This window comes from Nomascus leucogenys, chromosome 6 (assembly GCF_006542625.1).
Source record: "Nomascus leucogenys isolate Asia chromosome 6, Asia_NLE_v1, whole genome shotgun sequence".
NCBI lineage: Eukaryota > Metazoa > Chordata > Mammalia > Primates > Hylobatidae > Nomascus > Nomascus leucogenys.
Genome location: NC_044386.1, coordinates 75,697,905 through 75,722,505, shown reverse-complemented (window position 1 = coordinate 75,722,505; position 24,601 = coordinate 75,697,905). Strand labels below are relative to the sequence as shown.

The 24,601-nt window shown below is 39.6% G+C and overlaps 1 protein-coding gene across 1 annotated transcript in view; it reads right to left on the bottom strand.

Moving 5' to 3' along the window:
• Positions 1–24,601, bottom strand: part of GABRG3 (gamma-aminobutyric acid type A receptor gamma3 subunit) — a 562,783-nt gene that overhangs the window by 51,516 nt on the left and 486,666 nt on the right. Inside the window, exon 6 of the mRNA XM_003272775.2 lies at positions 8,662–8,799. Within this exon, the coding sequence (XP_003272823.1) occupies positions 8,662–8,799 (138 nt within the window). The remainder of the gene's footprint in view (positions 1–8,661; positions 8,800–24,601) is intronic.

Below are 24,601 nucleotides of genomic sequence, written 5' to 3'. Positions count from 1 at the left end.
AGCAATCCCATAACTGGGTATATAACCAAAGGATTATAAATCATTCTACTATAAAGACACAAACACACATATGTTTATTGCAGCACAATTCACAATAGCAAAGACTTGTAACCAACCCAAATGCCCATCAATGATAGACTGGATAAAGAAAATGTGGCACATATACACCATGGAATAATATGCAGCCATAAAAAATGATGAGTTCATGTCCTTTGCAGGGACATGGATGAAGCTGGAAACCATCATTCTCAGCAAACTAGCATAAGAACAGAAAACCAAACACCGCATGTTCTCACTCATAAGTAGGAGTTGAACAATGAGAACACATGGACACAGGGCAGGGAACATCACACACCAGAGCCTGTCGGGGAGTGGGGGGATAGGGGAGGATAGCATTAGGAGAAATACCTAATGTAGATGACAGGCTGATGGGTGCAGCAAACCACCATGGCATGTGTATACCTATGTAACAAACCTGCAGGTTCTGCACATGTATCCCAGAACTTAAAGTAAAATAAAAAAAAAATTTTAAAGTCCATTGTTGGATAAATCTTAAATAATGAAACTATTAATATAAACAGGAGTGAAGTGTAGCTACTAAAATATCAAAACAATATCTTCACTCCTATGTCTCCTTAATGCTTCCATATTAATTTTTCTAAGATGACAACTAAATATTTGCAAAAGGATATGTTTAACCTTTAGACTCATTTGCTAAACAAATTAAGGGTCATTTTCTCTTCCAAACATTCATGTACTTTTTTTGAGCTAATTATTTTGCTAGCTCCCTGGGATACCAACAGGTGGATTCATTGGGAAACGTATAAAATGAATGCCAGACAATGATTGCTGTCTGCTTTCAAGCTCATCAATCCTCACAAGGTCCTTATCTCTGAGGCCGGCACTAGAATTGTCCTCCCCATTTTGCAGATGAGGAAACTGTGTCTCAGAAGTAAGACAATGCATCCAAGATGACAGATCTTATGAGTGCAGGCCTGGAATTTAAACCCAGGTAGGATGGCTCCAGCATCACATTCTCAACCTCTGTCTTCCAAGTCCTCCTTGGTTACAATCACAGTACAATGCTATGTGCTAAGTGTCACTATGGGGCAAAATCAGGGCATTATGGAAGTAAATGGCTGTCAACCTGTCTTGGCCTTTGAGGGACGTGGGAGCGGCTCCTGAAAATGGCCTCCTGGAGGAATGACATCAATGCTTAAAAGCCCAGGGACTACTAAGTTATCCAGGTGGGCTGGGAGGGTATGGGAGTGTGGCATGAGCGCTTGCTAGGATGTGGGCAGGAACGAGTGCTCCAGGAGCTTCAGCTCAGGCGTCAAGGGCTGTTTGGCTTTTATCCAGTGCAGGTTTCTCCTGGCGCATTCTACAGCGCCGCGCTCTACAGCTATCTCGAGGCTACAGGATGGCTCGCCCTCGCATTTCATGAACTAAGATACTTTTAAGATTCAGTTTGTCATTTGCGTCATGGGATAGTGGCCTAACTACCTTAAAGGGTTGTAGTGTCATCAAAAGAGCATGTAAAACAATGAGTGATCCTAAGCATCTTCAGCATGGCGATATTTCAGAGAAACCGTTTCCAGAGCCCTAAATCTCAACAATAATGTACTTTTATAGATAATTTTAAATCATCCTACTCTCTTATGTGATAGTACAGATTTAAGACTTTCCTTCTGATCAAATATTGGAAGCAGTAATATAATTCCATAATGGAAAAATGATGATATAAAATATCATCCACGCCAGGGGATATGCTGTTTGGTATATATAGTCCAACACTGGATAGATAAATAAAATGTTCCGGAAACCAGGAGTCAGACACAGGAAGTCAAATTAACTCTTTGTGGCACTGACATCATGAAAAAGCCACTGGCCTCAGAATGAGAGGGTCTAATGCTAGCTACAGTACATATTGTGTGGACCGCTGAAGGCCATGCCTGAGATCTTGCTGAGACTGGTTCCTCATCTATAAATAAAGATATTGGCCCATGTCCTACGTTGCTCAAAGTATACAGTGAAAGCCAAATAAAAAACATAAAATGCTCTTACATAGAAATATTACTGTCTTCATATATTAAATGTTATAATTTATTCAGGTCCCATGGAAGGAGTAATTAATTAAATCTGATTTTAAAAGAACAAACATATTTAGATATGATTTGTATCACAGGATTTCAATTTTCTTAGCAGACGAGCAGTTCATTAGACCAAGAAGAGGTTTTTTCCGCATTTCCTGTCTCAATTAGAGATGGAGGATGACTCACAGTGGGTTTGAAAGATTTTTCACTCAATCTTGTGAACAAAGATACTGATGCTATTTTTAAAATTATGACTTTCAAACCCAGACTGATATATTACCCAGATTGCATTCAGAAAAATATGACAAAAAGCCAAGAAGAAACCACTTTTGGAGTTTTTTCTACAAGAGCTATTTAAACATATATTCCTATTTGCATTCAAGATATAAATCTCACTATAGCATCCTGTTGGAGCATGTCTCATTGAATAAAATGCTGGCAGCTGGTTTAGTGGATGATTACTAAAGAAAGACAATGCGTAAATCTCTCAATTCTCCCTCACAGGAACTACATGGAGTTAATAATAATAGGCAATATTTGTACATATATACTGCAATTATGTACTTGGCATGTATTCATTCACTTAAATTCACAATACCCATATAAAGGAGAAGGCAGTTTCCCTCTCACTTATGAGAGGAGTGCTTGGATGGGTCAAAGGAATTGCCCAAGGTCACATAGCAGGTAAGTGGTACAGATATGTTCAAGCATAGTGTTGTCTGACTCTAGCACCAGAGCTCCTGCCCTCTGTGCTCCCTCCCTCCTAGTGGGCACTGCCGGAGGAAATATATGTATTTTTTAATTAGCTGGAGTGTTAAACACACAGTATCAAAAACTTCATATATAGAATACTTTTTTTGAGTTTGGAGAATTACTTACAGAAGCTTCTACACGTAAAGACTGAATCAACTTCAAAAATATCAGATGTCCACATCAAGCCATGCGGCTTTTGCCATAGCCATGCGAGAGCAGCCTTTCTCCTGACTGTTTTGACTTTAATAACTAGTCTCTGGGGAAGCCTATTTGTGGTCCTATAATAAACCAGGCACCAGAGGGAAAGCTCCTAGTGCAATTAATCTGGAGCCCCAGGCTTCTTCCTTGATCTCTTCCTCTGACATCAGGGAGCCTTTGCTAGGATCTCTTCCACTAAAAAGCCGCTTCTAAGCGTGCTCTGAGGCTGGCCTGAGCGCCCTTCAGCTCGCCGTAAGTATGCCCACTGCGAAGTAGCCTTCACATATCCAGTCCTATCTCACAAAACCTGCTGTGGGTGAGAAAAAAACGCTGCACATTCTACCCAAATTATTTTAGACAACTGGACTCAGGTTCAAATAGGCATTACGGGCAGCCTTGATATAGCAAAGACGTGGATTAACCTGCAAATGTAATAAAGGTTTTACACAAGGGAGAGAAGCAGCTTGCTGTAGAGATCATAGAGTCAATCTCTTTCGCTCTTCCTGTTTTTCTTTAGCCCCAAAACATCATTATTTCACCATTATTTTTATTGGCCTTTTTATAGAAAATTCTCTGTTCCTTTTCACATTTGGAATTCCATTGTCTTCTGGTTGCCATGATTTCTGGTAAAAAGTCAGATACCTGTGTTATTTTTGGGTTTTGATCATTTGGCAACAGTGCATTTTTTGTATGAAAATCTACAATAAAAAATTTAGTATCCTTCAAGGGGAGCTCATCATTCTCTTTTCCAGGCCAAAGATTGGGACTAATCACCTTAATGCCATCAGGGGCTGGGCTGACTGAAGGCTGAGCTGTAGTTTGACAGGTTTTTCAGTCTATTTTGCACTTGCTATACAGATAACTCCAGGGGCTCTAGCTCCAGTGGCATGTTCACCGTGACGCCCCCTCCTCGTGCATCCTCAGTGATGCTCTTTCCTTATCTTGCCCTCCCTGATAGAGTCTGCTTTTCAGACCCTTTCTCCTCGTTTTCTTCACTTTCTTCTTTTCACAGTTTTGAAATTTAGAAAATGTCTGGAGTATAGAGTCCATTTGCCTTTCCTTCCTTTCTCTCTGAGATAATGGCTCATATGTATTTGAATTATTGACTTTCACTGATGAGCCAACCCAAGAGGATAACTTTCCATAGCCACCTTCTTTCCAGACTCGTAAAGTGGATTTTCATAGAATCATATGCAGGGCACATAGGATCACCATGTATAATCACTGACCATGTTCACCAATCACCTGGCCGAGTGGTGTTCACCAGACGTTATCCTCTGTACATCTCCTTCCTTTGTCTCCTCCTGCGCTCTTTGGAAGAAAGTCACCAGGTGCAGCCCACAATTAAAGAGTGGGGGCTATGCCCTACCTTCTTGAGGGAATAACATCCACATAAATCATGTGAAATTCTGCATGAGGGATTTGTCTGTGTCCTCCCATGTATGTATGTATTTATTCAATCATTTATTTGCATCACTGTGGCCTCATGGATATTTATTTTATTCTTGGGTTATAATCCAATACTACTGTATTTATCTTGCTACTCACATTTTTAGCTTTGACCATTGTGGTATCTTTTAGTTGGCGTCTGTTGATATAGCCCCATGATTTTGTGGGTAGGCGGGTGGGTATGAGGTGAATGTTTAGCATGTCTTAGTTTCTGGAACTGCAAGATTCTCTAGGCTCATCTTGTATATTCCCTGCTGCAGCCTCACAATCTGCCACTTCTCCAAGGAGCCCTGGTTCCTTTAATTGGAGAATGATATTAGAAACCAAGATCTGGGCACTAAGGGTACTTATTGGTCCTGCAGTGTTGTTGCTCCTAGGACTTCTCAGATGACAGAGCAGGAAATACATGTGTGTGTATCAACTCATACATGTATGCATATCCATATATATTTAGCTCTTTTTAATTAATAGCATTTAATGAAAACCAAAGCTGAACATCTTGCCATCAGCCTGTTTCCGATAATTCCAAGGTACACTTCCTTGAATTCACTGCAGGTTATTCTCAGTGATGGTATGCCTACAGATATTTTAAATTATCAGAATAAAAAAATGTAGGAGGTTTACTTCTTATTGCAATTGGTAGATGGATATAGATATATAGAAGAGATAACAAAAAGTCTCTGACTTGCTGAGCACAGTGGCTCACACCTGTAATCCCAGCACTTTGGGAGGCCCAGATGGGTGGACCACCTGAGTTCAGGAGTTCGAGACCAGCCTGGCCAACATGGTGAAACCCCGTCTCTACTAAAAATAAAAAAAAATTAGCCAGGCGTGGTGGCAGGAGCCTGTAATCCCAGCTACTTGAGTGGCTGAGGCAGGAGAATTGCTTGAACCTAGGAGGGGGAGGTCACAGTGAGTCGAGATTGTGCCATTGCACTCCAGCGTGGGTAGCAAGAGTGAAACTCCGTCTCAAAAAAAAGAAAAAAAGGTCTCTGATTTTTATTATGCATGGTGGCCTTTGGCTAGTGCAAGGGAAAGGTCAGCTGCAATTGTCCTTGGAGAATAGTTGAGGAAGGCATAAAGACTGCAGAGAGACTGTTCAAGACCATCAGTAACATAACAAAGCACACTGCTGTGCCAGTCAGAAGTCTTAGTAGACTAAGCTGTGATCCGATATGAATGTGATTTCTATACCATCCACCAGCTGTACTCATTAAGTTAGCCTAGCCCAATGCCTTCCAAACTTCATCATCATCAGATTCACCTGGAGGGGGAACACTGACACCTGCAAATAAGTCCAAGACACTTGGACTCACTAGGAAGTCCAAGTAAAAAGGATGTGTCTGGGACAAAGAGAACGTCTCATTTCCCAATGCAATTGAAATGCTACTCCTCATAAAGTGCTAAACTTTCTGGGTTACTGCCACAGGTTAAGTTGTATTCACCTGAAGATGTTAGAGTCCTAACCGATGGTACCTGTGAACATGACCTTATCTGGAAATAGAGACTTCGAAAATGGTTAAGTTGAGGTCATGAAGGCAGGGCTAATCCAATATGACTGCTGTTTCTATAGAAAGGAAATGCAGACACAGGGATCGACACCTCCAGGGAGAAGACAACAGAACAGAATTCACTTCCTTGAATTCGCTGCAGGTTAGAAGGACATGGAGAGAATACTACCTGCAAGCCAACGAGAGAGGCCTGGAGCAGATCCTTCCTTCACGGCACTTGGAAGATGCCAAGCCTGCCATCTTGATTTTAGACTTCCAGCCTCCAGAACTGAGAGACAACACGTTGTTTCTGTTGTTTGAGCCACACAGTTGGTAGAATTGTTAAAGTAGCTCCAGGAAACTAATTCAGTGACTAATGTTTTTGAACAGTCTTTGTGCATTTTAAATAAACATATTTGATATATTACATCCAAGTCTCAGAATGTCATAAATAATATTTTTGATATTTATGTTATCCCAATAGAGAAAAATGGGTCCAGTCAAACGCAGCTGTTTAGGGCTGTGCCCAAAGTATGGCGGGGCCAGAGTGGCCACAGTGAGAGGATGGTGGGAGGCCATAATGGACACAGACCACCTCACAGAGCCTGGACTCGGCAATGCACCTGCATCTGCACGTCACATCTCATTCTCCTGATTCTGAGGTTTCCCAAAGTGTTTCCATTTCACAGATAAGTTCCCTAGCAGAATTATTTACATAAGCTTGAAAACTTGGCACAATCATATCCATCCTTTTCAAACTTTACAACGACTTGTGAGAACCAAGTAGACAGTGTTGCAAATGCTTTAGTGTTCTTGGAAAAAGGGGATTATGTAAGTAAGTGTTATTGCCATAGTCATAATGTTGAGTTAGGAGACTGAGAAACAAGGAATAACATTTGCCTATAAAAAGGCATTTATCTGAGAAGGATCCTTTAAAATGCCAACACAGCCCCATGGGTGATCCTCCACATTGTGAAAACGTCAATCACATTTAGCAAGCAATGGTGTTTCGTGAATATTCATTAAACAGTGAACTGTTGATACCTGAATTGATGCTGGATATGGCCTGAAAAGCACACACACAACAACACACCCCAGCTGCAGGCAGGGCGTGATTTCTCATGCTTGTGGGCTCCAGCTACCATGCGTCCGTCACGAGCATATGAAATGGGAATTTTTTATTATCCAAAGGACATTTTCCTTACAAGTGTAATTATACAAAAGATTGAATATGGTTGTAAAACTTATTAAAAATATGACTTTAGAGATCGATTATAATTTCTTTAAGAGCCACAGTAACACCTAGCACAAGAATTGTTCAGACTGTTGCCTCAAATCTGTTGTCTCCTTCTATTTACCACTTTTCTGAGCTAGTATTTGCTTGCAATCAGTTTCAAAATCCCCTGAGTCAGTTGGGTTCAGCTTAACTTTGCATTTCCTTTTGTTTTGAGAACACCAGGAAAGGAGAAGCAGTGGCCTTTGGGATTTAAATGCTAGAGCAGTCCTCCCTGCTGCTTGGTGACTCCCTTCAGGCGGCCTTAGACCCCAAAGGTCTGCTGGTGCTTGCAGCCTCTAAGACAGGGAATTACATTACTAAGGTAGGTGCGTCTTAATTGGGAGCAAGCATCCCAAAACGTTTCCCTTTGCGCTGCCTCCACAGTTCATTTAAATAAATTGTGGTGTTCCATTATTTAACATTGTCATTGTTTAATATTTAAACACAGATCCCATTTCTCAAATTTTCCACCATGACACTCACAGAGAATCTTTTGTTTTTCTCCCTTAATCAGGTAACTTTTTCAGGACTTTTCTTGATGTGTCAATAACTCTCTATTTTACAGTTGTACCAAGAATTAAGACTGGGCTTTAAAGATATTTACCATTAATTCTCAAAACTGGCATCTTAATCTAGTCACCCATAAAATAAATTATTAGATAATTTTAAGAGCCAACAAATTCTTCATACTAACAAATAATATCAGTAGAAAAGCTGACTCTACCCCCATCTGCAACCCACACCCTACCAAAAGAAAATCAGTTGTGAAATAGTGGACCCTAGGAATAATTAAATACCCAAACCAAAAAACAACGTAAGACATAAGACAAAAAGCAAAACAAAACACATTCACATATATTCATAGGCAGAACAACTCTTTTTATTTAATTACAGGATTTTGAATATGCATATAATGATCACTTCATAAAATCAAATTGGTAGGTAATTATTTTCAATCATTGAAAAAGAAACTCAAAGATAAAACTTAGAGTAAATAAAAGGAATTGAAACTCAAAGGACATATCACACCAGCTTCTTTTGTGTGTGGGTTCTCAATAATATTTGATTCTTCTTATGTATGTGGAAATTTGCAGAACTGTCCCCATCAGCAAAATTGGTTTGTGTAAATATGGTCAGTAGTGAGTTAGGTTAAGTTTATAGCTAGGTTTATAGACATTATGCAAACACAGCCTGGATTCAAAAATATGAATTATTTCTAACATCCCTCTCCTATACCAATTAAAACATGAAAACATAGTTTCACTTTGAATCACTTGTTTTGTCTCAAATATCACTTATGTATCATGGTTGCCCAAAAGGCTTGTACAGTAAGGATATGACTGCATATGGCCTTAGGCCTCTCTGGCTTTTGAGAGCTGTGCGTCTTTCAGTAAATTCCTACCTGCAGATGTTGTCACGATTTCTGTGGTGTTTCTGAGGCCCATGAAGTCAAACTGATAGAGCCGCCATGATTTCTGGTCAGCTGCCTCCACTGAATTTTTTCTCCATCTATAAATCATTTCTTCTTTGGGATAGCCATCTAAAAACACAGAGCAAACATTAGCACTTGAAGGTACACATTTACAAATCATTAAAGTGAAAATTATAATTCTGATCAATGAATAGGAGTGAAACTTTTAGGCCATATGTGCTCTCTCAGTTTTCCTCCAAGACACAGAAACTTGAAAAATGAATGGCTAAATGCCACCTAATCCAGCTGTAGATCTTCACGAATGGCCAGGCGCTCCACTGCATAGGCCTGGCCACTGACAACACACAGGGAGTGATGTCTTCATTTCTTTAACCTTGGAGAGCCGCAGCTGTCATCGGCCTTCAAGGAGTGGAGGTGCTTGTCAATGGCTCCTAGACTCTGAGTCCTTGCCATGCAGATCTAACTACATGGCCCATGCCCATACACCTTCCGCCCTTCCCCAAAATGTAGTCCATCCAGATCTCAGGAAAGAGGAGCTCAGTAAGGTAATCACTCCAGGATTTGATAGACCCGTTCTCCTATCAGTCTCCATCTTTGATAGGTGAATGTTGACCTGCTTCAGGGACCCCTTCTCATGTGGTTAATTACTCCAGGAAGGGTAAGACTAGCGTTTCTGCTGCCTGGGGCCCAGGTTGGTGACTGCTTAGATCATGACATCAGGCAGGTGCTCTGTCCCGCTCCTGCGGGCACTGTCACCAGGGCTCCCTGAGCCAGAGCTGGCTATTTGCCAGATGCCTGCTTTTCTGCCTGCATCTGTGCTCCTGGATTCCCCACTTCTGAACCATGCTTGGGACAACACCATCCCCACTTTGCTGGAGCTCTTTGACCTGGTGCACCTACTCTCTTTTTACTGCCTGATCGGCAGGCTCGGCAGCTGTGTCTGCCTCACAGGGCGTGCCCTACTCTCAAAAACAGGTCTAGGCCTTATGTCATTGGCAACACGTGACAGCATTGGCATTCTCAGCCTTCATTGATTCATACAGAGACTGATGGCATGACTCTGGAAGAAATGTATGCACCATCTTGATGAGTTATCCTGAATACTAAAAGCACTGCCTTAGTGCACACATATGTATGCAAACATATTAATAAAGTGGTTGAAATGTGCTGATTAAATATTTAAATCAGTTTGTAAAATTCTTAAAGGCAATCTGCCTTCTTGATATTTTTCCCTCTCTGCCTGACATTGCTGGCTTGGCTCCACCATTGAAAGACTAAAATAAAGCACAGGCATGCCCTGCTTTCTGATTGTGGGTTGCCTGGTGAAATTATTGTCAACACAGCAGGGACACATGCTCTCCCTTAACTTGAAAATGCTAAGCTCAAGGGACCTGGAGCCAGTCTGAAGCATTTCTATGAAGGAATCAAACACTGTACTTGGCCATTGGCCATGTCCCAATTGCTTTCTATTCCCATAATTACAAAAGGTGTTCTATGCTACAATTCTTTCTTTTTAACTTTGTTTTTAAATCACCTTTATTTGAGATATAATGCACATACATAAAATTCACACATTTAATGTGCCCAAATCAGGGTTTTTTCACATATTCTCTGAATGGTGGAACCATCACCCTAATCTAATTTTAGAATATTTTCATCACCAAAATGAACCAGCTGACCAAGTAGTGGTCACTCCCCTTTTCCCCCCTTTTCCTCCCCACATCCACCACCCATCTCACCTAGTCCTAGGCAGTCACTTATATATTGTCTGTCACTACAGTTTGGTCTATTCTGGACATTTTATATAAATGGAATCATATGATATGTGAGCTTCTGTAAATAGCTTATTTCACTTAGCATAATGTGCTCAAAGTTCACTCCTATCGTAGCACACATCAGTAATCCATTCTCATTTATTGCCAAATAATATTTCATTGTACAGATATACCATATTTTGTTTATCCATTCATCAGTTGATAGATCTTTTGGTTGAGTCCATTTTTTCATGATTATGAATGTTGTTATGGGCATTTGTATACAGGATTTTGTGTTGATATATGTTTTCAGTTCTCTTGGTTATATACCTAGGAGTAGAGTTGCTGAGTCTGGGTAACTACATTTAACATATTGAGGAACTGCCAGATTGTCTTCCAAAGTGGCTGGAACATAAAATCCTACAGCAATGTACAAGGGTTTCAATTTCTCCATAGCCTCTGCAACACTTGTTAGTTTCTGTCTTTTTAGTGATAACAATTGTAGCAGGTGTGACGTGGCATATCATCATTGTTTGATTTGTATTTCTCCAATGACTGATAATACTGAGCATATTCTCATGCTTTTGTTGGCCCTATATATGTTTTCTTTGGTGAGGTGTTTGTTGAGATCTTTTGCTGATTTTTTAACTGGGTTGTTTTTATATTGTTGAGTTTTAAGAGTTATTTGTATATTTTGGGTACAAGTCCTTTATCAGATATATGTTTTAAAATATTTTCTCCCTTTCTGTGGTTCATCTTTTCTTTTGAAGCGACTGGAATTTTTTTATTGTGGTAATATACACATAATGTAAAGTGTATCATTTGAATCATTTTTGAGGGCACAATTTGGTGGCATAAAGTACACTCTCAATGGCGTGCAACCACCACTAACATCCATCTCCAGAATTCCTTTTCTTTTCTTTTCTCTTCTTTTCTTTTCTTTCTCTCTCTCTCTCTTCTCTCTCTCTCTCTCTTTCTCTCTCTCTCTCTCTCCTCACTGCAATCTCCACCTCTTGGGTTCACGCCATTCTCCTGCCTCAGCCTCTTGAGTAGCTGGGACTACAGGCACCTGCCACCATGCCCAGCTCATTTTTGTCTTTTGTATTTTTAGTAGAGACGGGGTTTCACCATGTTAGCCAGGATGGTCTTGATCTCCTGACCTTGTGATCTGCCCGCCTTAGCCTCCCAAAGTGCTAGGATTACAGGTGTGAGCCACCGTGCCCGGCCTCCTTTTCTTTTTAAGAGAATTTATTTTTGAGTGTACTTCTAGGTTCACAGCAAAACTGAGTGGAAAGTTCAGAGATTTCCTGCATACCCCCTGCCCCAACACATGCACAGCCTCCCCCATTGTCAATATCCTGCTGCAGAATGGTACATTGGTTACAACTGATTAATCATGTCGTTATTACTAAGAGTCCATAGTTTACCTTAGGGTTCACTTTTGGTGTTGTACGTTCTATGGGTTTGGACAAATGAATAATGACATGTATCCACCACTGTGGTATTGTACAGAGTATCTTTCCTGCCCTACAAATTCCCTGTGCTCCACCTATTCATCCCTCCCTGCCACCCTTCTCCGCAGCAACTACTGATCCTTTTACTGTCTCCATGGTTTTTCTTTTCTAGACTGTCTTAAGGTTGGACTCATATAGTATGTAGCTGTTTCAGGTTTGCTTATTAGTAATATGCATTTAATTTTTTTCCCGTTCTTCATGGCTTAATCGCTCATTTCATTTTAGTGCTCAATAATATTCCATTATCTAGATGTATCACATTTTATTTATTAATTCACCTACTGAAAGCCATCTTGGTTGCTTCTACATTTGGGCAATTATGAATAAAGATGCTACAAACATACAGGTGCAAGTTTTTGTGTGGATGTGACTTGTCTTTTGATTTTTCCTTTGTTTTTGAGGAAAATTTTGCTAGGAATGTAATTATTTGTTGACAGTCATTTCTTTCAACACTCTGAAGGCATGATCTAATATTCTTAATGGCTTCCATGGTTTCTCATTAGAAATCTGCTGCTAATCATATTGTGACTCACTGTAAGTAAATATTGCTTTTCTCTTGCTGTTTTCAAAATGTTCTCTTTGTCTTTAACATTGTTAGTTTGACCATGATGTGTACAGATGTCAATCTCATTAAGTTCGTTGGGATTTGTTGACATTCTTAGATGTATAAATGAATTGTTTTTGTCAAATTTTTGGTCACAATTTTTTCAAGTAATTTTGCCCCTGCTTCTCTTCTCTTTTCCTCTGAGATTCCCATTATGTGTTTGTTGGCATTCTTCTTGATGTGCCACAGGTATATTCATTTCTGTATATTTTTCTTCATTCATTTTTCATTTTGTTCTACTCACTGGATAATCTCCATTGGTCTATCTTCAAGTTTGCTGATCCTTTCTTCTTTGTACTCAGATCTGTTATTATGTCGACCCAGTGATTTCTTTTTATTGCGGTCATTGTATTTTTCAACTCTAGAATTTCTACTGGGTTCTTTTTAACAATTTCTACCTTTTCACTGATATTATCTGTTTGGTGATATCTAGTTGTCATACTTTCCTTTGATTTTTTTTAGGCATGATTTCCTTAAGTTCTTTACACACATTTTTAAAGTGTTTTGTCTGATACATCCAATATCTAGAATTCTTCAATGATAATTTCTATTAATAGCTTTTTCCTTCGTGTGTGGCATGCTTTTCTGTGTCTTTTAAGATTTTGTGATTTTTTTTGTTGCTTTTAGACAATACATTGGAACAACTCTATATCAGATACCTTCCTCCACTCCAGAGTTTGTTGTTGTCCCTGTTTCTGTTGTTTTTCTTCTTGCCACTTATTTGCTAAGTGACTCTCCTGGACTAATTTTATAGATTATGTGTTTGCTGTAGTAGCCATTGAGTTCTTTGCTGGCTTTTTGTGGTTGTTGTTGTTGTTGCTTTTATGTTCTTTTGAGCCTGGTCTCCTTTGGTTCACCTTGGTTCACTATAATGTAGTGGTCATCCAATAATCAGCCACAATATTTCCTCAAATTCCTTGCCCCTACTTCTTCCTACCTTTGTCATCATCACTGTCATCATCACTATAATCATCACCACTACATCACTATTAACATTATCACCACCTCTATCATCATCACCATCACAATCATCATTACCATCATCACCATCACCATCATAATCATCATTATCATCATCACCATCACCACCACCACCATTACTATCACCATTATTGTCACCATCACGATCATCAATACCATCATCACCATCACCACTACCATTATTACTATCACCATCATCACCATCACCACCAACATGATTACTATCACCAACAGCATCACTATCACCATCACAATCATCATTACCATCATCACCATCACCACCACCATTATTACTATCACCAATATCAACACCATCACTACCACTGTTACTATCATCATATCATCATCATCACCACTATCACCATCATGATGACCATCATCATCAACAATGTCATCATCACCATCAGCACTACTATTATCATCACCATCATCATCACAATCATCACCATCATCATCACAGTAATCATCACCATATCACGGTCCATATAACTGTATTTATAGTCTATGAACTATTCCAAGGGCTTTCTATATAGTAAGTCTCACAACAGTTCTAATGACATAGACATTACTGTCTCCATTCTACAGATAAGAAAGCTGAGGCACTGAGGCACTAAGTTATGTACATAAGGAAGAGGCAGAGTATAAGGTTAGGATGTATGACTCTAGTGTCCATCCCTTCACCTTCCTCTGCACAACACTGGTCTCCATCTGTTCTTCTGATTGTCATGTTCCCCAAATCCAAGTTCCTCAACTTAGAAAGATTTTTTGTGAGATGGAGTCATACTCTGTTGCCCAGGTTGGAGTGCACTGACACGATCTCAGCTCACTGCAACCTCCAACCTCCAGGTTCAAGCGATTCTCCTGCCTCAGCCTCCTGAGTAGCTGGGATTACAGGTGCCTGCCACCATGCCCGGCTAATGTTTGTATTTTCAGTAGAGACGGGGTTTCACCATGTTGGTCAGGCTGGTCTCAAACTCCTGACCTCATGATCTGCCTGCCTCAGCCTCCCAAAGTGCTGGGATTACAGGTGTGAACCAGCCAGCCACCCTTTTTATAAATCCACTTTTCTCAAGAGTAGAGAGGTGATTGTTTCCAAACTGCTTATTGTCTTGACCTTTATGGAAATACAGGTAATGTTTCAAAACAACACTAAAATTATCAGTCATTTAAAATACAGCCTGTCTTCCATAGTTTTCTCAAAGACTTAATAGAAACACTTTTGTTCTTTGTAGGGCTTTTTATAAAACACTTCCTACTCTTGAGAAGGCTTCAGAGTCCCCAAATCAAGGTCGTGAATGCTTTTGATCAGAGATTGACATGCCACTAAGCTAATGAAACTGGGACCACAGAGCCCTTGCTTGCAGGGGCCCTTCCAAAGCGCTGGAGGGACACAACAGCTTTTTTTGTGGATAATTTTGAATCATTAGAAAAGACCTCCTGTCCCATTTGTTTCCTCTCTTGGTATTTTTTGTTGGATGTTTGACATACTGAATTTTAACATTCTTATATTAAATTCATCATTAATTTTTATATTTATCTTTGTATTTATGTTTAAGTAATACTTCCCTGAAACATGCTCAGATATTTTTATATTTCATTTGTTAGTCATTCTGAAATTATTTTGGTCCGGGCCTTTCTACTGACTGCCAATTGTGTATATTTGTGATATTAACAAATACTACTTGTCACCAAATTTTTAAAGAAGAAAATGCCTGTGGTTAGGAAAATGAAGTCTTCATATCAGGTAATTCCTAATCTGCTCCATCAGTCTGTCTGTCTAGCCTCATGTGGTGGTGGTGTGGCTGTAGTCAGCCCTGAGGGCATGGCTGGACCTGTTCAGGCCCACTCCCTGGCTCCTGGGATGGAGAAGTCCCTCTTCAGGGCCTCTGTGTAAAGCCTATGAAACAAGGCATTTCCTGATTTTTGAACCTAGAAACCAATATTAAGAAAACTTTAACACAGACAAGACAGAGTTTAACCCTTACATATACTTTGTGTTTTCATGGTTGCCTTGTGTTTTCATGAAAGTGAAGGGATACTGTTTTTAACTATTAGTTCTTTCACACACATCATGAGATAACAGCCTAATTCCTAAATTATCAGTTTGAGTGTAATATTCACTACAGCATCCCAGAGAAATCACAGTTCTAGTCATAATCATAGATTCTTTTGGAAACCTGATAAATTTCATTTATTACCTGACTTATCAACCTATGATAAAAATATGAAAGCCACTTCTTTTTTCTTAAATAATAATAAAATATACAAAGTTAGGCATTTGAAAAAACTAAAAACTGATCAGCCAGCTTATTAAATGTAATACTTCATAGATTAAGTAAAAGTATCAATGATTTTTGGATCAGACATTTATCATTTCAGTGGTTGGTCAAATCTGTCACAAAGGTAATCATTTCTAACTATCTACTAACACATTCAGCCTTAGTCAACACACTACTGCACAATTACATAGCATTTTCCCCTGTAAAAAATTGCACTTTACTAGTTCTAATTCTCAATGACAGGTGTATTTCTCCCCTTTTCCATATTTTCGAATTTCCTTGCAAATCAATTTGGGTCCTATAGAAGAAACATATAAGGGCTGCAAAAAGAGGGCAAGTATGCGAAAGTACCAGGCCAATGGGTATGCAGGGAATTCTACCAAACCTTTAACATTCAGATGCTGTTAGTGCCATTTCATCCAGCCCAGAGAGTAGGAAATGCAAGAAAAATATGTAATTATATTTTTATATAATGAGTATTACAATGATATACAACCTAATAATGAATGCATAAGAAAAGCATTCTTGCTTAAAAATATGAATGTAAAATCTCACATAAAGTGATAGTTAACGGAATCTATCAGCACATTCTTTTAATACATTAATACATTATGATCTAACAGGATTTACGCAGGAATGAGAGTAGAAATTCATAAGTATAATCCATCATACATTCATCTCCATAGAAAGCAAAACATATTTGATAAAATGCAGTGTATGTTTGTGTTAAGAACACTGATTAAGCTAAAATTTAAAAGATATTTCATATATATGTCAACATATATGTATACATATATACATACATATATATATATATATGTAGAGACAGAGAGAGAGAGTACGTATGTTCCTAAGATCCAATAACTTAATAGGAAAATAGAGTTCCTTTTCCTTTTAAAATTGAAAGCAAGATAATATCCATTGCCTTCCTTACTATTTGTCATTACGTTGTACATATTAGTTAACATACTCTTAGGAAAGTAAATAAATAAATATATAAAACAATTAGAGGCTACAGACTAGAAAGCAACATATGTTGCCAGGAGCGGTGGCTCACACCTGTAATCCCAGGGCTTTGGGAGGCCAAGGTGGGCAGGTCATTTGAGGTCAGGAGTTCAAGACCAGCCTGGCCAACATGGTGAAACATCATCTCCACTAAAAATACAAAAATTAGCAGGGCATGGTGGTGTGTGCCTGTAGTCCCAGCTACTCAGGAGGTTGAGGCTGGAGAATTGCTTGAACCCGGGAAGCAGAGGTTGCAGTGAGCTGAGATTGCGCCACTGCACTCCAGCCTCGGCAATAGAGTGAGACTCCATTTTCAAAAAAGAAAGAAAGAAAAGAAAAGAAATGTTTACATATCCAGAAGACAGAAAGGAATTAATTAATAAACTAGTAGAAATATTTTCCTAAATTATCATAAAATACCCAGGCATAAACTTAACAAAAAAACATTCAAATCCTATGAGAGGAAGTTCGTAAGTTGCTACTGAGCCAAACATAGATTAAAGAAATTTAAAGACACACCATATTCTTGCATAGGAAGACTGTATGACATACAACAGAAAGATGGTGATTCTCTCCAAGTTTAATTATGAATTTCATGTGATCTCAATAAGAATATTATTAACTTTTTTCTGTTTCCAAAATTGATGATAAATTTTATTCATAAGAACAATCAAGCAAGAATGGCCAGGAGAAGTACAGTGAGTGGGTCTAGCTTTTCGTAGGTTATTAACTATTATAAAACTCTACACTAAACCTATTGTGTATTGGTGCTAGACTGAGCAAAGAAACAGGAAAGATGAAAATTCTCTTGGGATTAGTTTATGATGAAGGTGGTTACTTAAATTAGTAGGAGGAAGAAGGTGTTTATGATCAGTGGAAGCCATATGAGAAAAAATCAATTTGGATCCATTCTTACATCACATATGATAATAAATTCTGAAACCACATTTGCAAAAATTATAACAGCAAGAACATTATGATAGGGAAACAGATATGACCTAACTGACTCCACCTTGCCTTTAACCTCCAAGCTGCCTGTGTTCACCTGGGCATGGGCTAAAATAACTGGGGAAAATTTAGCCTTTCCCAAAACTAAACTGCCTTTATGAAACTAATGAAAGACCACAAGTTTAGGATTTTGAGAGGGGCCTGAATTCTACTAAGATGTAGGTGTAGTTAAATGATAACCAGGCATTGTCTGGAGGTCACAAGATTTGTAACTTCAACTACTCCTGTAAATAACATCACTGTAGTGGAACCTAAGATTGGCCCTTTGAGATGTCTTTTCAGACTTTTGCATTTCTGATGCCTGGATGACTCCACTGGGACCAGCCACTCTTCTGGTGCCCACACCCAGAAGCGGACTCAGCCTAGGAGGACCACTTTCCACACCCCTATGATTTCATTCCCAACTAATCAGCAGCACCCATTCCCTAGCCCCCACCCCCTAAACTGTCTTTAAAAAACTCTGGCCTCTAAATTTTGGGAGAGGCTGATCTGAGTAATAATAAAACTCTGGTCTCTTGTTCAGCGGGTTCTGTGTGGATTAAAATTAAACTCTTTCTCTAATGCAATTCCTCTGTCTTGATAAATCAACTCTACCTGGGATGCAGGCAAGATGAACCCACTGGGCAGTTACAATTCCAAATGGATCAGGGATCTAAATATTAAACAAACAAACAAAAAACAGCCATATACTAGAATTTGAGAAATATGAATAAATTCCTTTATAGCTTTGGCTTTGGAAAAACTTTTCTAGCAATGACTCAAAATCTAGAGGCAATTAAAAACTATACTTACAAAATTGTCTACATGAAAAAAATGATTTAAAAAAAGCATGGCAAAAAGTACCCTATAAGAAAAGTAAAAATGGCAAATAACAATTTGGGGAAAACAGAGTTAATATGTAACAGGAAAAGGACTAATTATGCTAATAAAGAATGATTTATAGGCACAAGAAAAATAAGACCAAAAATCCAATAGGATGAACAGGTAAAAACTGCGAATAAACAGTTAACAAAGGAAGAAATAAAAATGGCCCATAAGCCAATAAAAAAAAAAAGACACCCTCACACCTGCAATCTTAGCACTTTGGGAGGCTGAGGTGAGTGGATTGCCTGAGCTCAGGAGTTCGAGACCAGCATAGGCAACACGGTGAAACCCCATCTCTACTAAAATACAAAAAAAAAAAAAAATAGCTGGGCATGGCACCGTGCACCTGTAATCTCAGTTACTTGGGAGGCTGAGGCAGGAGAACTGCTTGAACCCGGGAGGTGGAGGTTGCAGTGAGCCAAGATCACGCCATTACAGAGCAACACTCCGTCTCAAGTAAAAAAAAAAAAAAGACAGAGAGAGAGAAACAAAGAAAAAAGAAAAAGAAAAAAAAGACACCCAAATTCACTCCTAATAAGAGAAATGCAAGGTACTGGGCACCAACAAATCACACTGAAATTTGATAAGTAAAGGGAAAGAATTAAGCATTTTCCCTCATTTTCCCTATCTTTCCTGTATATACTGAATTTCAGGCTAAATAAGTACTGATGTGCAAGTTTTTTCAATAGACAAATCACTAACAAATGCAGGAGGAATGATAGAATTAAAATATGCCACTTCACAGCCTCTGATGAATCTGGGAGCACCAGAGGCCAAGGCTGTTACCCACTGAAGAGTCTGTCTTACGTCGTCAAGGCAGCAGGACCAGACATTATGTCCTTTCCATTGTAAGGCAAAGAATTATACAGGGCTACCTATGATATGTTCTTATCCAAAGAGTTCAACTTGAAGCTAAGCAAAGTTCTAGAATTAACTACTGGTTTATAGAAAATGTGGGGGATAGAGAAACACCGTACATGACACCATGAGAATATAGTCAGCCAAACCTAGGATGTGTGAGATTTGATGGGCAAAATGGCCTAGTTTCTGCCCAAATAAATAGAAGGAATTTTTATTGATTAAAAGAGACTTGAGGCTGGGCACGGTGACTCACGTCTGTAATTCCAGCACTTTGGGAGGCCGAGGTAGGCAGATCACCAGGAGTTCGAGACCAGCCTGATCAACATGGTAAAAGCCCATATCTACTAAAAATACAAAAATTAGTCCGGTGTGGTGGTGGGCACCTGTAATCCCACTTATTTGGGAGCCTGAGGCAGGAGAATCGCTTGAACCTAAGGGGCAGAGGTTGCAAAGAGCCGAGATTGCGCCACTGCACTCTAGCCTGTGCAACAGAGCAAGACTCCGTCTCCAAAAAAAGTAAAGTAAAATAAAAAAGAAACGAGACTTGAGAGAAATATTAGCAGGATGTGATGTGTAGATCTTGACTGGTACTGCTTCAAACAAGCCAAATGTAAAAAAGACAACTGCAGAAATGGCACGTGGGCTGAGTGTTCTATGACAGTAAGGAACCCACACTAACTTTGTGTAATTATGACATTGGATTAACAGAGGCATGTCTGTTAGATGTAGCTAATGAAGCACAGCAGTCCCCTGCAGTAGCCTCCATGGGGGATATGTTCTAATACCCTCAGTGGATGCTGGAAACCATGGATAGTGCTGAATCTACTGCCGTTGGTTGTAAGGTGTTTCTATTTATATCTTCCGCCTACACATTTAATGCCTTATTCATCTCAACTAAGAATTTATCATGCACTGTGGCTGTAACTTTTGCAGTTTGAGGTGCAACAGCAATACTAGCACAAATTTCTTTTTCATTGTTCACAATTTCATGAATAGAAGATTTTTTTTTACTGTAGATATTAACAACCACAGCATATGATTTTTTTTTTCTTTTATTAAGCTGGTAACTTTCATCTTTTCTCTTAAAGGAAGCACTTCATGGCTTCTCTTTGGCATATCCAAATTGCCAGCATCACTACTCTTGAACTTTGGGATCATTAAGTCAAATAAAAATTATACTTGAACACAAGCACTGTGATACTGAGACATAATAATACAGTGAGGAGTAATACAGTGTGGTCACAAGAGAATAGAAAATCCAGGCAGTAGTTTCACATCATGAGCAAAAGGAAACTTGCAATAGCTGCAGATGCTATGAGCTGATAAGACCCTGAAATACCAGGATGTGGACCAAACTGGCTAAGAGCAACTGGATCCATCATGGCACTGAATTTGACCTAGGTTTCCCCTAGGACCTCATTATCAACTCATTAACACAGTAAACCACACAACCACCAACCCCATGACAGTTCCAGGAACACCCATATTTGTTGTAAAAATGGGTGGCACCACAGTTCTGAGAAGTCTCCACCTTTTTCCAGGAATATTCCACCACTTGGCTAAAGAAATCCATAAAGACAAAAGCCCCAAACCCCATGGCATGACTTTCTCTTGAGTATGCCACATTCCCCTTTCTTGAGTGTGTACTTTTCACCTTGTGATAAATCTCTGTACTTTCACTGTATTCTGACTCATCCTTGAATTCCTTCTCATGATGGTGTCAAGAGCCTGGACACCGGCAGTGGTGGAGGTCCCACAGGCGTATGGGGACCTCGCCTGACCCGCTGGTATCAATACTGTGATCGTTGATTTGATAACTGTACCAAAGTGACTAATGGGTGGACAGTGTGTACACTGTGGATACCCTGGAGAAAGGGACGATTCGCATCCTGGGTGGGATGGAACTGGATGGTAAGAGACTTCATCACACTACTTACTGTGGTGCCCAATGTAAAACTTATGAATTGTTTATTTCTGGAATTTTCTGTTTAGCATTTTTGGACCCAGGTTGACTGAAGGTAAGTGAAACTGCAGAAAGCAAAACCTGGATTAGGGGAGATGACTACATTTCTAGGAAAATCCATACAATGTACCATTTACTTTAAAGAACTCTTTCACAAATATGAGAGGAGATACATGCAGCCAAAATAGAAGAAAGTTGATGTGGAATAACTGGCACATGAGGTTTCATTGCACTCTTTTATCCATAAAAAATAGAACTAAAGGCTATATTTAGCCAATGAAATAGCTGTTTTAATGCTCAAAAAGTTTATCAACATAAAACAACATAGGCAGGCCCCAAACAGCAGTACCTGCAATCTTAGGCCCTGGATTCAGACTCCGTCCTGTACTCACAAGCTGTAAGACTATGATCCCATTAAGTAATTCAAGACCTTTCTAGATCTCAGACCCCCTATCTGTGAACTGTAGAGAATGTGGACGGGACTCCCACCTCCTAAAAGTGCAGTGGTACTGAAGATGGCATGTAACTATATGCTATGGTCTGAACATCCGTGTCCCTCCCACAAATTCATACATTGAAGTCCTAATCCCCAATGTGACGGTATTTGAAGGTGGGGCATTCGGGAGGTTAATGAGGCCATGAGAGTGATCAGATGGGATTAGTGCCATTATAATCAGATATATGAAACAGATGATGTTTCTCCCCCCGTGTGAGGACCCAGCCAGGGTGCACATCTGCAGGCCAGGAAGAGGGCTCTCACCAGACACCGGGTCTGCTGATACCCAGATCATGGTACTTCCCCACCTCCAGAACTGTGAGAAATGCACATTGGTGGTTTAAGCCACCCAGTTTTTGGGTTTTTGTTATAATAGCCCCAGATTACTAAGATGCTATATAAAATGCACAGCAGTCTTCCAGGCCAGTCATTACTGAGTTGATGTTAACTGTAGTGTTTATTGTGCTGCCAAAAAATACAAAAATTACATCCCTTACCCAAAATACCATATTAAAAAGTTCTTTTCCCTTTTCAGTGGGCTCTCTGGAAAGCTGTCCCTCTATGGGTCTCCAGCCTTTGGCTGCTAAAGGGGGTGGTGGAGAGGCTTGGAGAGCAGCAGTCACCCCACTGCCACCATGCTTACCCTTGGGGTCCCTGCCTGTTTTCTCTGCCACTTTCCTCCTGTCTCTGTGCTTCCAACTAGGATACAACGGTTTAAGACGAGCAGCAGCCTCAGAGAAAAATTACACTGTGCACAGCCTTTGGTCTACAGAAGAGTGATATTTGTTTTGAATGATGAGTGTTAAGTGGTAGCTTCCCGGTATGTTGCATTTGACCTACTTTGAGAAATGTTTAGAAGGAAAAGAAGACAAGCATTGATTTAAAAGATGCAATATCAAGCTGTTCCAAATTTATTTTTGTTTCTGCGCAATAAGAAATAAATTCTGCTTTGGAAATTGGGATCATTTTCTTGTCTGCAGTTGTTAATGTGTCCAAGTATAATAATAATTTTACTGATGCTATGAACAATGCTATTTTCCCCATGCATATGTCACACTAATGTCCCAGGGCTTGGAATTGACTCAGGGGAATCATCAGTTACAAATTTACCACTGTTGGGGGTAGGAGGCTCTAGAGATTAAGAGACATTGTAGATTATACTGACTATTCTGTGGTCTTCTGTGGAATATTGTAGAGTCTGCTGCTGGGTCACAAGCCGTTCGCCCACTGTTCAGAAACTATGCCAGACTCTTTTTAAATTTCTTCAGAGATTTCTCAACTCAGTGCGGTCTGGCATTCAGTGTTTTTCATTATGAAATAAGGGGCCTTGAATTGAAGCCTACAGGTTGTTTAGCCTCAGCTCCTTGTTTACCAGGTTTCTAGATATTAACCAACCCACTCCATCCCTTGGGGCTTTATCTTTTTAAAATATAACAGGGTGGTCTACAGCCAACACTGGGTCTTTAGAATCAGTTCAGTGGATCATGTCCAGCATTTTAAAATGAAATACAGTAGAATACAAAAGAACATATCAGAAGGCATCATGCAGAGTGCCAGTAAATATTATTTTGTGTTATTTTCACTATGTGTCTATAACTGTATGTATCCTTGTTGTGGAATGGAAAATGTATTTTCCAGAGAGACTTGGTGTGAGCCATTGAAAGAGACTACCTAGAGGTGAATTTGCAAACTCAGTGCAGGGAGGATAAATGAGAGACTGGGTGACTGGAATGAAGTGTAAGCACCACAGGGACCAGGAGCCACTGCCCTAGGCAAAGCAGTGTCCCTCCTCTCTGGAAAGAATCTGCCTATGGTCACAAAATCATCTGGCCTTTCAAAAAGAGGCAGAAATAGGGAATTCTGTATAAAATCTCTTGACTTTTAAATGTTGGCCACTGACTCATCTTTTAAAAAACAAGCAAAGTGTGTCCTTGGAACGGATGCTGCATTGTGGGGCATCAGTTGGCACAAAGGAAAGGTTTTCCAATTGTGTTCCCTGAGGAAAAGCAGCTGGGCTGGTAGGAAGGGGTTAGTCACGCAGAGACCTTAGGCTTGTATCCATTTTCATGTAACTTTTCAGGATTTCAGTAGCTTTAAAAATGTGAAAACGCAAGTCTAGACATGCTTACACGTTACTCTCTTTAGTAATTCTCCGAAGAGTGTCACTGATCCTTGGTCCCATCAAATGAGAGAAAAATGGGCTCCGCTGAGGCAAGTGGGCTGACGTGGCAAGGGGAGACCCCCCCCCACCAGCAGCTGAGAGAGGCAGCAGCTTGATTACCCTTGACCCGTGCAGGCTGGGGAAACATTCACGGGCTCTGTGCCTGGAAGCATGTGCCTCCTTAAGTCCTCTGAGGTTTACTGCCTTGGTAGTTGTGAAAATTAAGCTATTCATAAAGACTTACATATTTATTAATTTGAAATTGTTAGCTTTGTACAATTTTAATAATCCACAAGATTAAAAAAAAGTCATCGCAAATTTAAAAGAGTGCTGGCACAGAATGAGAGAAAATATTTCCAAATCATGTATCTGATAAGATATTTTCACCCAGAATATATGAAGAACTTTCACACGTCAACA